Below are 16,060 nucleotides of genomic sequence, written 5' to 3' on the forward strand. Positions count from 1 at the left end.
ATAAGAGAGAATGTGTATTGTAGAATTTTCCAAACTCTAAAACCTCTCTTCTCATGTAAAAGGTTTGGATCAACAATTAAGACAGAAAAAATAATGTTGTGGTACCAAAAAAAAAAATTTAAAAAACATATTGTCTAGATTTAACTCACCAAAAACAACTATTCTTAATATTTTTGTGTGTTTAAATTCTTGATTTATCCATAAAGTACCCTCCTTGAATTGCTAGCATGTGGCTAGTCCAAAACCTTGCGCCAGTTTCATCTATTTTCTGGAAGGCCTAGTAGTTTTGGGAAGCCCAATGGGCCATATCATTTGGGCCCATAATAGCAAAACTAGTCCAGTCCAAAACTATACAATATTGGACAATTTTGAGCGGTTTTCTTGGAGGCCCGAATGGCCCATTGGCTAGCTTGTGGATGCGATTTTATTCCACGTCATGTCAATTACTTAGCGTTGACATAATAACGACTTCAATAATGTTATATTTTTTAATTTATCATCTTTAAATGACTCTTAATGGTATAGTATTGAAATCAGACTTATATATTGAAATATTTGATAAATTAAAATTTGACACTTGTCATATATATCATTAAAAATTGTTTTTAAGATTGATAAATTAAGTATTTTAAGTATTTTTCTAATGACTTGTTGATTAGCAAAGTGAAGTTATTTGATGATGTTGAAACATGGTCACCTGATGTTCTAAAAATATTGTAATTGGTGAAAAAAATTTACTTTTGTGTTGAATGATGAAAAATAACAAAGGACATAGTATTTAGTGATTGGTAACAGTATTGAGAGGTGGTGCCTCCCGATTACGAAATAATTTTCGGTTAGGTGAGGGTTGGTTTGGGAACATATGTTTTTAGTAATTTTTTTATTATAAATATGAAGTGAGAAAACTAAATTATTTATAAAATGTATTTTTGGAATTTTCACAAAAAAAAAAGTGTAAAAAATGTGAATAAAAATAAAAAAATTTAATTTTTATATGGCTTATTGATTTTATTTATTTTTACAATACTAGAGTTCGTTTGGGATGTGGATTGACTTTTTGACTTTTTTAACCTGGGGTTAAAAAGTCTCATTCATGAGATAGATTTTTTGACTTTTGTGAAAGAAAAAATAAAATAATTATGAATTGGATGTGATATTTTGTCTTATTTAGCTAAAATAATCAATTTTGTCTTATATGGCTATTTTAATCCAAACTTGCTTCCCAAAACAGAGCCTAAATTGTCAAACTCTTTCTCAATTTTTAGTACAAATACATTCATTTTTTTTTAATCTATATTAAATAGTTAAACCGTTTGTTTTGTTTAACTCTTTTATCACCCCTAAAAGCATTTCCAATGCTTACTTTAATTTTTTATTACATTTGAGTAAAAATTTGATAAAAAGTTTAATTTGATACTTTGCGTTTCAACACTAATTGTTTAAGTTTGATTAAATAATCAATTGACTGGGAGACAACCAACAATGGGCAAAACAATGAGCAACTTTACAAATACCCAGTTGTCTGGGAGACGGACAATCGATTGGTTGTTCGGTGTACGGTGAAGCGCAATGGCTCTCTTCAAAACTTTGATGAATGTTGAAATCTCATTTGATTTGATACAAATTTTGTTTTTGCCCCTCATCTAGGCCTTGTTTAGGAATAGACTATATTAGTAACTTTTTGATTTTTTGACTAAAGAAAAATGGTTGAGAGCATGAAAAGTAGTGCTCTAATAGCATCACTAATGATGTGGCAGTGGGCTATGCCTTTTTTTTTTTTTTTGACATTCCCAATGCATTAGTGCTATTAGTGTTTCTTTTAGTGGTATGAATCATTGTTGTTTGACTAAAATATGAAGTAAAAAAAAATTAATATGTTTGGAATATTTTTTAGTTTTTTATGAAAAAATTTGCAAAATATATATATATATATATATTTGGCTTTTTAGTATAATTTATTGACTTTTTGATTTTTGTAATGACTTTTTGTTTTTTTAGGCTAAAATTAAATGTTGTCAAATGAAGTCTTAGGCCAAGTTTGGGAAGACTAAATAAGTGCACTTTTTGACTTTTTATGAAATATAGGTTGGATTTGGGTTGGGTTTGAAATGATGTGTTAGAGAGGTGATGTGACTTAAATGAGATGATGTGACTTAAATAGGATAGTGACTTTTTAACTTTTTAGATTTTTTAGAAGATGCCAAACTTGGCCTTAATATAGGTTTGATGCCATGATTAGAGGAAAGAAAGTAATTAATGTGTTTCATTAAATTTAAATTTGATTACCAATTTAAGGGCTATTTTGGGAAGTGAGTTAAAAGTTATTTCCCACATTTTAACCCACTTCCCTCTCTAATAAAAAAAGTCAAAAAAAGTTAAAAGTAATTTTTAAGGAAAATGTTTGGTAGCTCAAAATTTTATGACTCAAGTGGCTTAAATCACTCAAAACGATGTCGTTTTATACTATTTTTTTTTTTTTTTATATTGTTGAATTTTTAACCATCTTTTCAAAACACCCCTAAGTAGGTGTTAGAGACGGTCTAACAATAAGCCATGTAATCTCATTTAAAAATTTTATTTATATAATAGCATAAATTTAAAACCTTCTTATTTCAAATTTCTTTTAATTTAATTTACGTATCGTTTGGGCAGTAATAGTTTTAACATAAAAATAAAAAAGTTAATTAAAAAACTTATAACCTATGTCAAAAAATTATTTTTTTTCTCTATTTTTTTTGTATATTTTTTCATAAAAAAACTAAAAATTATTTTAAATATACAATTTTTTATCTCATATTTTAATTAAAAATTAAAAAATTATTAAAATATTATATTCCTGGACTTAATTAATTTGATATGAAAGAGTGATTTGGGATGATCTAAATAAGTGTACTTTTTGACTTTTTATGAAATATGAGTTGAGTATGGGTTAGGTTTAAAGTAATGTGTTAGAGAAGTAATATGACTTAAATAAAATGATATGACTTAAATAAAATAATGATTTTTTAATTTTTTAATTTTTAAAATTATGCCACAAAAAAGGCCTAAATTTCACACTCAAACCACTGTCCTAGTTTAGCATATTCACCACATACAAACCCCATTAATCGAAGTGGACCTTTTTTATTAGGTCAATCCTCATTTTCATTTTTTATTAATATTATTATTACTTTTTTTTCTCTTCCCAAAAGCTTGAAAGCCACCACCCGCGTGTGCGTGTGCGTGTGCGTGTGCGTGCGATGCGAAAGCGTCAGACAGACCACAAATCACTCTCTCTCTAAAACCAAACCACACCCCAAAATCACCCAAGCAGATCTACCCTTTTTTTCTCACTTTAATAGTTTCTTTGTAAAGTTTGTATTTAATGTTGATTATTTTGATTGTAATTCATTGGACTTTATTGTAGTATTCTATATGAATAAGAAAAAAAAAAAACCAAAAACATTTATAAATAAACATCAATATGATTTACAATTAAAATTAAAAAAATTCATAAGAGAGAATGTGTATTGTAGAATTTTCCAAACTCTAAAACCTCTCTTCTCATGTAAAAGGTTTGGATCAACAATTAAGACAGAAAAAATAATATTGTGGTACCAAAAAAAAAAAATTTAAAAACATATTGTCTAGATTTTACTCACCAAAAACAACTATTCTTAATAACTTTGTGTGTTCAAATTCTTGATTTATCCATAAAGTACCCTACGAGGGTTTCAAATTAGAAAGGCTTACAATCAAAACCAAAACCACTGCACTCAGCACTACCAAAAGCATTAGCCACCACAACACCGTTGGAAGCCAAGAAATTCGCTGGAAAACCGCTCGCTGCCACCGCCATCTCATCAGCCCTAGCCAATAAGTTACTCTTAAGAACTTCCAATGCAGCCACATACTGCTCAAGCTCATGCAACTCTAATCCCTCAACACTCTCATCCCACCAAAACCCACCTCCTCCTCCGCCGCTGTTCAACTCGGCCACCGCCTTTCCTCTCTCCTTCTCCGCCTCCAACTTCCCCACCGCCTTCACATACTTCTTACTCAATTGCTGCACTTGCCGGACCTCCTCCTCGTGACACATGTCCAAACACTGAGAATTAGGGTTAGGGTTAGGATTCTTACTCACTCGATGGCGCTCCGAGCACTGAGAGTTAGAATTAGGGTTAGGGTTAATACTTTGCTGATGCACTTGATGGAGCTCGTCATCATGACACGTGTCGAAACCATGGGAATTAGGGTTAGGATTAGGGTTTTCGGAGAGAAAGCGATCGATGACGGAGTCAACAGAGGGGTTGCCAAAGGCGAAGACCTTGCCGGCAGGGGAGGTGACGATGACGGCGACGTGGGCGCCGCACAAGACGCCGAGTTCGCCAGCTTTTTTGAATATTCCGGCACGGCGCTTGGAGAAGGTAACTTGGAGCTGGCTTTTCTTCTCTATCTTCTTGATTTCAATCTTTTGGCGGCCCATGCTGTGTTTTTTCTGCTTGTTTTCCATGAATTGATGGGTTAGAGTTTGGAGAATATGGATTCTAGGGATTGTTAAGAAAGAAGAAGAAGAAGAAAGCTTGATTTATAGTTATTGTCTGTGTCTAGATTTTGGAAGATTTGTTGCCATTGTTGTAAGAGAGAAGACAGAAGAATTAAGGAAGTTTATTTTTTCATATATGGAAGCCTATGAAGTTTCTTAATTCGAACACTATAGAGCTTGTGTATCACAATGAGGTGATATTTTAGACAAAGCCTATGCACCCATAAAAACATAAACAAAAAATTGAACCAGAAAAGTAATGTGTGACATTTATTGTTTGTATAGTGGGGTTCATATGAAATTAATTTCAACTATTAAATGTGTATTTTGGATTTTTTTTTTTTTAGTATTTTTTTTTTTGGGGGAGGGGGGGATGGAGAACTCCTCCCTGGATATGTATATTTGATTTGATTTTCATAATCTATTTTTAAAAATTAAAAATTAATTTGATGAAAAAAATAAAATTAGTTATAATTTTTATATAATTTTTTTTAGATGGCAACAATAATTTTTAAAATTTTAAAAATATCTTTTTGATGACATGATTATTTTTCTATTTTCTTTATACTTCAAGAATTTCATAGTCCTCTTCATCATCAAGGCAATATGATTTTCATCATGCCGCATAATTATTATTTGCCTTGAATTTAAATCTGAAATTTCAATCCTTTTGACATTACAATATTTCCTTCGAAATAAAAAATAAGCCAACAGTTTTGATCAATATTGAGCTTAATTGGTAATAAAAACCCATAAATTGGGCCTTAAATCTGTTGGATTTAAGCCTAAATCTTGAGAAAACTAGGATTAAAAAACTATGTCAAATTGGACAATTTTCAGCTATTTTTTGGAGGCCTTATGTGTTTCGGTGAAGCCCATATGGCCCATATTACTAATACCTCCTTGAATTGCTAGCATGTGGCTAGTCCAAAACCTTGCGCCAGTTTCATCTATTTTCTGGAAGGCCTAGTAGTTTTGGGAAGCCCAATGGGCCATATCATTTGGGCCCCTAATAGCAAAACTAGTCCAGTCCAAAACTATACAATATTGGACAATTTTGAGCGGTTTTCTTGGAGGCCCGAATGGCCCATTGGCTAGCTTGTAGATGCGATTTTATTCCACGTCATGTCAATCACTTAGAGTTGACATAATAACGACTTCAATAATGTTACATTTTTGAATTTATCACTTTTAAATGATTCTTAATGGTATAGTATTGAAATCAAACTTATATATTAAAATATTTAATAAATTAAAATTTGACACTTGTCATATATATCATTAAGAATTGTTTTTAGGGTTGATAAATTAAGGGTTGGTTTGGGATGTCCTAAAAAAGTGCACTTTTTGACTTATTGGTGGGTTTGGGTTGGGTTTGGATTGGGTTTAATGTGATGTGTTAGAGAGGTGATGTGATTTAAATAAGATGATGTGACTTAAATAAGATAGTGACTTTTTGACTTTTTGGCTTATTTAGTACATGCCAAACTAGCCCTAAGTGTTTTAAGTATTTTTCTAATGACTTGTTCATTACAAAGTGAAGCTATTTGATGGTGCTGAAACATGGTCACATGATGTTCTAAAAATATTGTAATTGGTGAAAAAAATTTACTTTTGTGTTAAATGATGAAAAATAACAAAGGACATAGTATTTAGTGATTGGTAACAGTATTGCGAGGTGGTGCCTCCCGATTACGAAATAATTTTGGGTTAGCAAAGCACAAGAGGCGAGGGTTGGTTTGGGAACATATGTTTTTAGTAATTTTTTTATTATAAATATGAAGTGAGAAAACTAAATTATTTATAAAATGTATTTTTGAATTTTCAAAAAAAAAAAAGTGTAAAAAATGTGAATAAAAATAAAAATAAATTAATTTTTATATGGCTTATTGATTTTATTTTTTTTTACAATATTAGAGTTCGTTTGGGATGTGGATTGACTTTTTAGCTTTTTTAGCCTGGGGTTAAAAAGTCTCATTCATGAGATAGAATTTTTGACTTTTGTGAAAGAAAAAATAAAATAATTATGAATTAGATGTGATATTTTGTCTTATTTAGTTAAAATAATCAATTTTGTCTTATATGGCTATTTTAGTCCAAACTTGCTTCCCAAACGGAGCCTAAATTGTCAAACTCTTTCTCAATTTTTAGTACAAATACATTCATTTTTTTTTAATCTATATTAAATAGTTAAACCGTTTGTTTTGTTTAACTCATTTATCACCCCTAAAAGCATTTCCAATGCTTACTTTAATTTTGTATTACATTTGAATAAAAATTTGATAAAAAGTTTAATTTGATACTTTGCGTTTCAAAACTAATTGTTTAAGTTTGATTAAATAATCAATTGACTGGGAGACAACCAACAATGGGCAAAACAATGAGCAACTTTACAAATACCCAGTTGTCTGGGAGACGGACAATCGATTGGTTGTTCGGTGCACGGTGAAGCGCAATGACTCTCTTCAAAAATTTGATGAATGTTGAAATCTCATTTGATTCGATACAATTTTTGTTTTTCCCCTCATCTAGGCCTTGTTTAGGAATAGACTATTTTAGTAACTTTTTGATTTTTTGACTAAAGAAAAATAGTTGAGAGCATGAAAAGTGGTGCTCTAATAGCATCACTAATGATGTGGCAGTGGGCTATGCCTTTTTTTTTTTTGGCATTCCCAATGCATTAGTGCTATTAGTGTTTTTTTTAGTGGTATGAATCATTGTTGTTTGACTAAAATATGAAGTAAAAAAAAATTAATATGTTTGGAATATTTTTTAGCTTTTTATTAAAAAATGTGCAAAATATATATATATATATATATTTGGCTTTTTAGTATAATTTATTGACTTTTTTATTTTTGTAATGACTTTTTGTTTTTTTAGGCTAAAATTAAATGTTGTCAAATGAGGTCTTAATATAGGTTTGATGCCATGATTAGAGGAAAGAAAGTAATTAATGTGTTTCATTAAATTTAAATTTGATTACAAATTTAAGGGCTATTTTGGGAAGTGAGTTAAAAGCTATTTCTCACATTTTAACCCACTTCCCTCTCTAATAAAAAAAGTCAAAAAAAAGTTAAAAGTAATTTTTAAGGAAAATGTTTGGTAGCTCAAAATTTTATGACTCAAATGGCTTAAATCACTCAAAACGACGTCGTTTTATACTTATTTTTTTTTTATGTTGTTGAATTTTTAACCATCTTTTCAAAACACCCCTAAGTAAGTATTAGAGACGGTCTAACAATAAGCCACTTGGATGGCCGGCAGCCACCAGGGGTTGTAGGCTTGAAGGTTTTGATCCAAAACAAGGCATAAAATGAACAGGGTGTGAAGGCTCAAAGACAGGGCATTCTGCTGAGGACTTCGGGCACTAAAACGAGCACACATAATCATAATCATCGAGTGCACAAGCGATGACGTCCAAGTTTTGAGGACGGTCAAAAATGGGGTTTCTATATGTAGGCTCTAAAAATCATGTTAAACACAAATATGAAGTGGATTTTGGTTTCTGGCGTCTCTAAGGCTTTTAATTTCAGTTCAAAGTTCTAATTGCAACAGATATTCCTACATTCAACAGATATAATTCCAAAATCACATAATTCACATACATAATACGAGTTGGGTTATCACATGCTCTGCCTTTATATATATATATATATATATATTAGGTGCGTATGGTTTCCCTTCAGTCCGTGATCGGACTGGAGGGTACTGTTGGGCCCGTAGGGGCTCACCACGAATTCTGTTTTGATAATCTGAATCGTCCAATGTGTAAAATTCATCGAATACTATATACCTGTAAAATATCATGTTGATTAGATATCGATAGCTACCTGATCAAATCAGTCTTGTATATTAAAAAAATGGACGCTGAAAAAATAAACGATTGACAGAAACCTGATCCAATGAGATAGCTATCGATATCCGATCAACGTGATTTTTTACAAGCATATAATACTTGACGAATTCTACCTATTGAACGGCTCAGATTATCGAAACGGGACCCGTGGTGGGCCCCCATGGGCTCGACAGTACCCTCCGTCCAATCACAGACTGAAGGAAGGCCCAACTCATTTTAGATTGGGAAGAAAATCTTTATTGCAAAATTAATAAAAGATTAGATCAATCTTATACAATGGTATCTCAAAAAGAGATAAATAACTTTTATAGAATGAAGGATCCAAGTCTCTATAGATGAGGAGAAAAGACACTCACAACAGAGGGAAACAATTCACACAGGAAAGATTATCAGATCATCAAACTAAAAATTAAGAAAACTAAACAAACAAACAAACAAACTAGATCCAAGTTGTCACCGAACTCATCTTTTACTCCATTGTTTCGCAGCCATCAAATTGGAATCTGAAGACCTTATATTCGTTGGCCAAGATCAAACATTAAAGTTGAGGTGGTCACCTAGTATAAAACAAATGCATTATCTAGCGTTGGCTTTCAGACTGTGAGAAGACCTAAAACCAGATCTCAAGGTTTTAGGCTCAAGAGTGGAGAAGATAAGGCAATGATGACTGAATTGGTGATGTAAACATCAGATAAGTTAAGAGAGGGATCGAAAGGAGGAGAAGAGAGAGGAGAGAGAGATTACATAAGTAGGAGAGCCACCGTAGTCTCTATCGTCCCTTGTAGAAAAATCTAGAGTGAAAAACAAGAGGGATTTAAGATTTAGGGAAAGGCACAAAAATTTATAGTTTATAGTTTAGAGGGAGGTGCAAAACATCATATATGCATATAATTTATAATTCATATTCATTTTAAATGTAAGTTTTACTCAAGCTCTGTTTGGGATGTTATTTTTTTGGCTAAAATAATTAAGAAAGACGAAATGTCATATCTTACTCATCAATCAATCATTTTTTTTTTCTTTCTCGACCATCTATTAACTACAACTAAAATAGTCAAACCATCCCAAACATAACTTTTTTCATATCATAAAAAATAGTCCAAAAGCAAGAAAATCAACTAAAATAGCTAAGTTTCCAACAAGCCAGATAAGTTGCTTATTGACTTATTTCTGTCACATCACTCTTACTTTTTTGCACGATTTTTTTTATAATAAATCAAAAAATAAGTCATACCTAACCTCGCCCTAAGAATATTTTAAATTTTTTTTTTTTTGAAAGGGACCTTAAGAATTAACAGTTGAATTTAAATTCATATTATTTTTCTAAACTATTTTTAAAGCCAATTACACTAATGATCCCTATAGTTTGGGGCTTGTGTCACTTTGGTCCCTAACTTTTCAATTATGACACATTTGACCGTGAATTTTAAATCTTGTTCTAAATAAGGATAATTGAAGATATCATTACTGAATTTCAAAGGCAAAATTGTCAATTTGATAAAATATAAACTAATTTGACAAAAATACATGTCAAAAAAATATTTTTGAATTTTTGAAAATTATTTTTACCCGCTAAAGATAAAATTATGTAAAATTGATAAATCTTTTAGACATTTATTTATTTTACCAAATTAATTTTTATTATGTGTTCGGATGATGATCATGTAATGAGTGGTTGTTTTTATTTTCATTAAATTAGTTTCTATTTTTCTAAAAATCAAATATGGCGACAACTTTGATATCATTATTAAACCAACCCATTAAATCAAAAAATTAAAAATTAAAAACATTTCATATATCAATTATATTGATTACACATTAAAATCCTTACAACCACTCATTACATGATCATCATCCAAACACATGGCAAAATAAATAAATATCTAAAAGATTTATTAATTTTACATAATTTTATCTTTAGTGGATAGAAATACTTTTTAAAAATTTAAAAATATTTCTTTGGACATTTATTTTTGTCAAATTAGTTTATATTTTATCAAATTAACTATTTTGCCCTTGAAATTAAGCAATGGTATCTTTAATTGTCCTTATTTAGAATAAGATTCAAAATTTAGGGTCAAATATGTCACAATTAAAAAGTCATAAATCAAAGTGACACAAACCCTAAATTATAAGAACTGTTAGTGTAATGCGCCCTTAATTTTATGTACGAGTTTTAGATCTATAATTGTATTGTTTGTAGGATTGTTCTCGTCTTCCTTTAGTTGTCTTAGAGTACTCTTACCATTATCAAAATTAGTGGATGGCACACGCGATACGTGTGTAATTTAAATAGGTAATAATAAAAAAAATTATAATGAAATTAATGTTATAATGTATACTTGGTTTAAGTGGTATAAGTCCTCACACCTTAAATTCATGATCATGGATTCAAACCTTACCCACTTCTTTGTGTGACTTCTTTAAAAAATAAAATAAAAAATACTGTCATTTAAAAATAATATAGATAGATATTTGATCATTTGAAATTCCCAGTCTCTCACAAATATTAAAAAAATTAATGATTTATGTATACTTTTTTTTCGGTGTTCTTATCTTATATTTTAGCTGTCTTATTTGCCAGCAGTATTTTATACCTTCTGTTTGGGTCAAAGTTTATTAATTATTAGTAATTTATATTTGAAATGTGGGTTTAACAAGTATTTAAATCAGCACTAGACATATGAAACAAAGTTATAGATCATTTAAAATTGTTATTTTATTTAAAGGTTTAGATTTGTATATGTTAGCTCTGCAAAAAAAAATAAAAATTAAAATAAATTAAAAAATAAAAAACACAAAAATACAAAATTGACAGATGAAGCAAACCCAAGTCTCCTTATCAAGCAACGGCTTAGATCTTGCTGGCTATTTGTACCAAAATACAAAACAATAAAAATAAAAATGATTCAATAATCAAACTCTATATGAACTGGCCAAGTAAACCACGATTTAGGACACGAGTTTTTTTATTAAAGCAAGGTTAAGAGTGAACAAGATTTATGGGAAATTATTCAATATTCCTGGAACACCACGTGTCCATACTTCAAACCAATCACCAATTAGTTAGCTCCATATTGTTTCCCCATTCCCACCATAAATCGTAGGCCCTTGTGTCTCTTCACCAATCAAAAGCTCATAGAGCACCACGTGTCCATACTTCGGGAGTACTGAGTAATCACCCCAAAATTCATATAGTGTTATCCTTAGGCTAAGGATTCCTTTGACACTAGCCCATAAGTTTTTTTTTTTGGCTTCCTTTCACCATTTTTTTAAAAAAAATTTAAATAGTTTACTGGCGATGAAAATAAGTTGAGTTTTATATTAAAAAAGAAGTCCATTTTTAATTTTAAAATTGTTTAAGTTCATCTAGTTTAAATGAACTTAAAAAAATAATATACTGAAAAAAAGAAAAAATAAACTTAAGGAATAACGCAATTTATAAACTGCAGTAAAAAATAATAAATAAATAAAAACTCTAAATTTAGATGAAAGAAATTTTTTAGGAAATGAAAATGTGATGATGACATAAACCACTTGTATGAAAACATGTGAATTAAAATGTTAGATTTTTATTTTTATTTATTTATTTATTGTCTTTAACAATGAGAATAAATTAGAAGAGAGAAAAATGTCTTAATCATCAAGTGGAGTGCCACAACATGAACTCCAAAAAAAAGACAGACTCTATTTTAATTTGCAAACAAACTTAGTTGTATCAAGGGCGTAATATGTGGTAGAAGCATGACATGTGCCTATCACTATGTTAGCAATTAATACTTGATCATATAATTTAGTGATCCAGAAGCATGACTATATACATATAAATACAAAATCTCAGTCACAATAGTTCATAAATTTCACCAATTTGAGTTATAACAAAATCAAATTGATTCATCACAAATATACCACGAAGGTCATTTTGACTCATAACATAACAACACAATCTCATAATCCAGTTCATAACCAAATATCACAAAGTCTCGTATCACAAGAGCAATGCCAAAGGTACTTGCACTAAAAATCTGACTAAAAGAACATGTGTCTAAACATCATAAGACAAGTATCACAGTTTTTTTTGTTTATCAATCAATCATATTTAAGTTTTTATACTTTTAGTAAGATTTTTTTTATTAAGAGTGTTTGTGGCTAAAGTTATTCGATCTGATCATAATTAAATATCCACATGATTTAGAACTAAGACTACAAATCTTAATAATTGGAGTTTTTTTTCTCACTTTAATAGTTTCTTTGTAAAGTTTGTATTTAATGTTCATTATTATGATTGTAATTCATTGGACTTTATTGTAGTATTCTATATGAATAAAAAAAAAAAATAACCACAAACATTTATAAATAAACATCAATATGATTTACAATTAAAATTAAAACATTTCATAAGAGAGAATGTGTATTGTAGAATTTTCCCAACTCTAAAACCTCTCTTCTCATGTAAAAGGTTTGGATCAACAATTAAGACAGAAAAAATAATGTTGTGGTACCAAAAAAAAAAATTTAAAAAACATATTGTCTAGATTTAACTCACCAAAAACAACTATTCTTAATATTTTTGTGTGTTTAAATTCTTGATTTATCCATAAAGTACCCTCCTTGAATTGCTAGCATGTGGCTAGTCCAAAACCTTGCGCCAGTTTCATCTATTTTCTGGAAGGCCTAGTAGTTTTGGGAAGCCCAATGGGCCATATCATTTGGGCCCATAATAGCAAAACTAGTCCAGTCCAAAACTATACAATATTGGACAATTTTGAGCGGTTTTCTTGGAGGCCCGAATGGCCCATTGGCTAGCTTGTGGATGCGATTTTATTCCACGTCATGTCAATTACTTAGCGTTGACATAATAACGACTTCAATAATGTTATATTTTTTAATTTATCATCTTTAAATGACTCTTAATGGTATAGTATTGAAATCAGACTTATATATTGAAATATTTGATAAATTAAAATTTGACACTTGTCATATATATCATTAAAAATTGTTTTTAAGATTGATAAATTAAGTATTTTAAGTATTTTTCTAATGACTTGTTGATTAGCAAAGTGAAGTTATTTGATGATGTTGAAACATGGTCACCTGATGTTCTAAAAATATTGTAATTGGTGAAAAAAATTTACTTTTGTGTTGAATGATGAAAAATAACAAAGGACATAGTATTTAGTGATTGGTAACAGTATTGAGAGGTGGTGCCTCCCGATTACGAAATAATTTTCGGTTAGGTGAGGGTTGGTTTGGGAACATATGTTTTTAGTAATTTTTTTATTATAAATATGAAGTGAGAAAACTAAATTATTTATAAAATGTATTTTTGGAATTTTCACAAAAAAAAAAGTGTAAAAAATGTGAATAAAAATAAAAAAAATTAATTTTTATATGGCTTATTGATTTTATTTATTTTTACAATACTAGAGTTCGTTTGGGATGTGGATTGACTTTTTGACTTTTTTAACCTGGGGTTAAAAAGTCTCATTCATGAGATAGATTTTTTGACTTTTGTGAAAGAAAAAATAAAATAATTATGAATTGGATGTGATATTTTGTCTTATTTAGCTAAAATAATCAATTTTGTCTTATATGGCTATTTTAATCCAAACTTGCTTCCCAAAACAGAGCCTAAATTGTCAAACTCTTTCTCAATTTTTAGTACAAATACATTCATTTTTTTTTAATCTATATTAAATAGTTAAACCGTTTGTTTTGTTTAACTCTTTTATCACCCCTAAAAGCATTTCCAATGCTTACTTTAATTTTTTATTACATTTGAGTAAAAATTTGATAAAAAGTTTAATTTGATACTTTGCGTTTCAACACTAATTGTTTAAGTTTGATTAAATAATCAATTGACTGGGAGACAACCAACAATGGGCAAAACAATGAGCAACTTTACAAATACCCAGTTGTCTGGGAGACGGACAATCGATTGGTTGTTCGGTGTACGGTGAAGCGCAATGGCTCTCTTCAAAACTTTGATGAATGTTGAAATCTCATTTGATTTGATACAAATTTTGTTTTTGCCCCTCATCTAGGCCTTGTTTAGGAATAGACTATATTAGTAACTTTTTGATTTTTTGACTAAAGAAAAATGGTTGAGAGCATGAAAAGTAGTGCTCTAATAGCATCACTAATGATGTGGCAGTGGGCTATGCCTTTTTTTTTTTTTTTGACATTCCCAATGCATTAGTGCTATTAGTGTTTCTTTTAGTGGTATGAATCATTGTTGTTTGACTAAAATATGAAGTAAAAAAAAATTAATATGTTTGGAATATTTTTTAGTTTTTTATGAAAAAATTTGCAAAATATATATATATATATATATTTGGCTTTTTAGTATAATTTATTGACTTTTTGATTTTTGTAATGACTTTTTGTTTTTTTAGGCTAAAATTAAATGTTGTCAAATGAAGTCTTAGGCCAAGTTTGGGAAGACTAAATAAGTGCACTTTTTGACTTTTTATGAAATATAGGTTGGATTTGGGTTGGGTTTGAAATGATGTGTTAGAGAGGTGATGTGACTTAAATGAGATGATGTGACTTAAATAGGATAGTGACTTTTTAACTTTTTAGATTTTTTAGAAGATGCCAAACTTGGCCTTAATATAGGTTTGATGCCATGATTAGAGGAAAGAAAGTAATTAATGTGTTTCATTAAATTTAAATTTGATTACCAATTTAAGGGCTATTTTGGGAAGTGAGTTAAAAGTTATTTCCCACATTTTAACCCACTTCCCTCTCTAATAAAAAAAGTCAAAAAAAGTTAAAAGTAATTTTTAAGGAAAATGTTTGGTAGCTCAAAATTTTATGACTCAAGTGGCTTAAATCACTCAAAACGATGTCGTTTTATACTATTTTTTTTTTTTTTATATTGTTGAATTTTTAACCATCTTTTCAAAACACCCCTAAGTAGGTGTTAGAGACGGTCTAACAATAAGCCATGTAATCTCATTTAAAAATTTTATTTATATAATAGCATAAATTTAAAACCTTCTTATTTCAAATTTCTTTTAATTTAATTTACGTATCGTTTGGGCAGTAATAGTTTTAACATAAAAATAAAAAAGTTAATTAAAAAACTTATAACCTATGTCAAAAAATTATTTTTTTTCTCTATTTTTTTTGTATATTTTTTCATAAAAAAACTAAAAATTATTTTAAATATACAATTTTTTATCTCATATTTTAATTAAAAATTAAAAAATTATTAAAATATTATATTCCTGGACTTAATTAATTTGATATGAAAGAGTGATTTGGGATGATCTAAATAAGTGTACTTTTTGACTTTTTATGAAATATGAGTTGAGTATGGGTTAGGTTTAAAGTAATGTGTTAGAGAAGTAATATGACTTAAATAAAATGATATGACTTAAATAAAATAATGATTTTTTAATTTTTTAATTTTTAAAATTATGCCACAAAAAAGGCCTAAATTTCACACTCAAACCACTGTCCTAGTTTAGCATATTCACCACATACAAACCCCATTAATCGAAGTGGACCTTTTTTATTAGGTCAATCCTCATTTTCATTTTTTATTAATATTATTATTACTTTTTTTTCTCTTCCCAAAAGCTTGAAAGCCACCACCCGCGTGTGCGTGTGCGTGTGCGTGTGCGTGTGCGTGTGCGTGCGATGCGAAAGCGTCAGACAGACCACAAATCACT

At 29.4% G+C, this 16,060-nt stretch overlaps 1 protein-coding gene across 1 annotated transcript; it reads right to left on the minus strand.

Moving 5' to 3' along the window:
• Positions 1–3,512: 3,512 nt before the first annotated feature.
• Positions 3,513–4,584, minus strand: LOC145790140 (uncharacterized). Its single transcript, XM_082867975.1, has one exon. It carries the CDS (start codon positions 4,490–4,492, stop codon positions 3,719–3,721), a length of 774 nt encoding a protein of 257 aa, XP_082724101.1. The 5' UTR covers positions 4,493–4,584; the 3' UTR covers positions 3,513–3,718.
• Between the last annotated feature and the right edge of the window lie 11,476 nt (positions 4,585–16,060).

The sequence above is a fragment of the Camellia sinensis genome, chromosome 5, assembly GCF_055761805.1.
Source record: "Camellia sinensis isolate YWXY chromosome 5, ASM5576180v1, whole genome shotgun sequence".
In the NCBI taxonomy this organism is placed as follows: Eukaryota; Viridiplantae; Streptophyta; class Magnoliopsida; order Ericales; family Theaceae; genus Camellia; species Camellia sinensis.

Coding starts and splice junctions, on each gene's coding strand:
- LOC145790140 (XM_082867975.1), bottom strand. CDS start 4,492: ATGGAAAACAAGCAGAAAAAACACAGCATGGGCCGCCAAAAGATTGAA.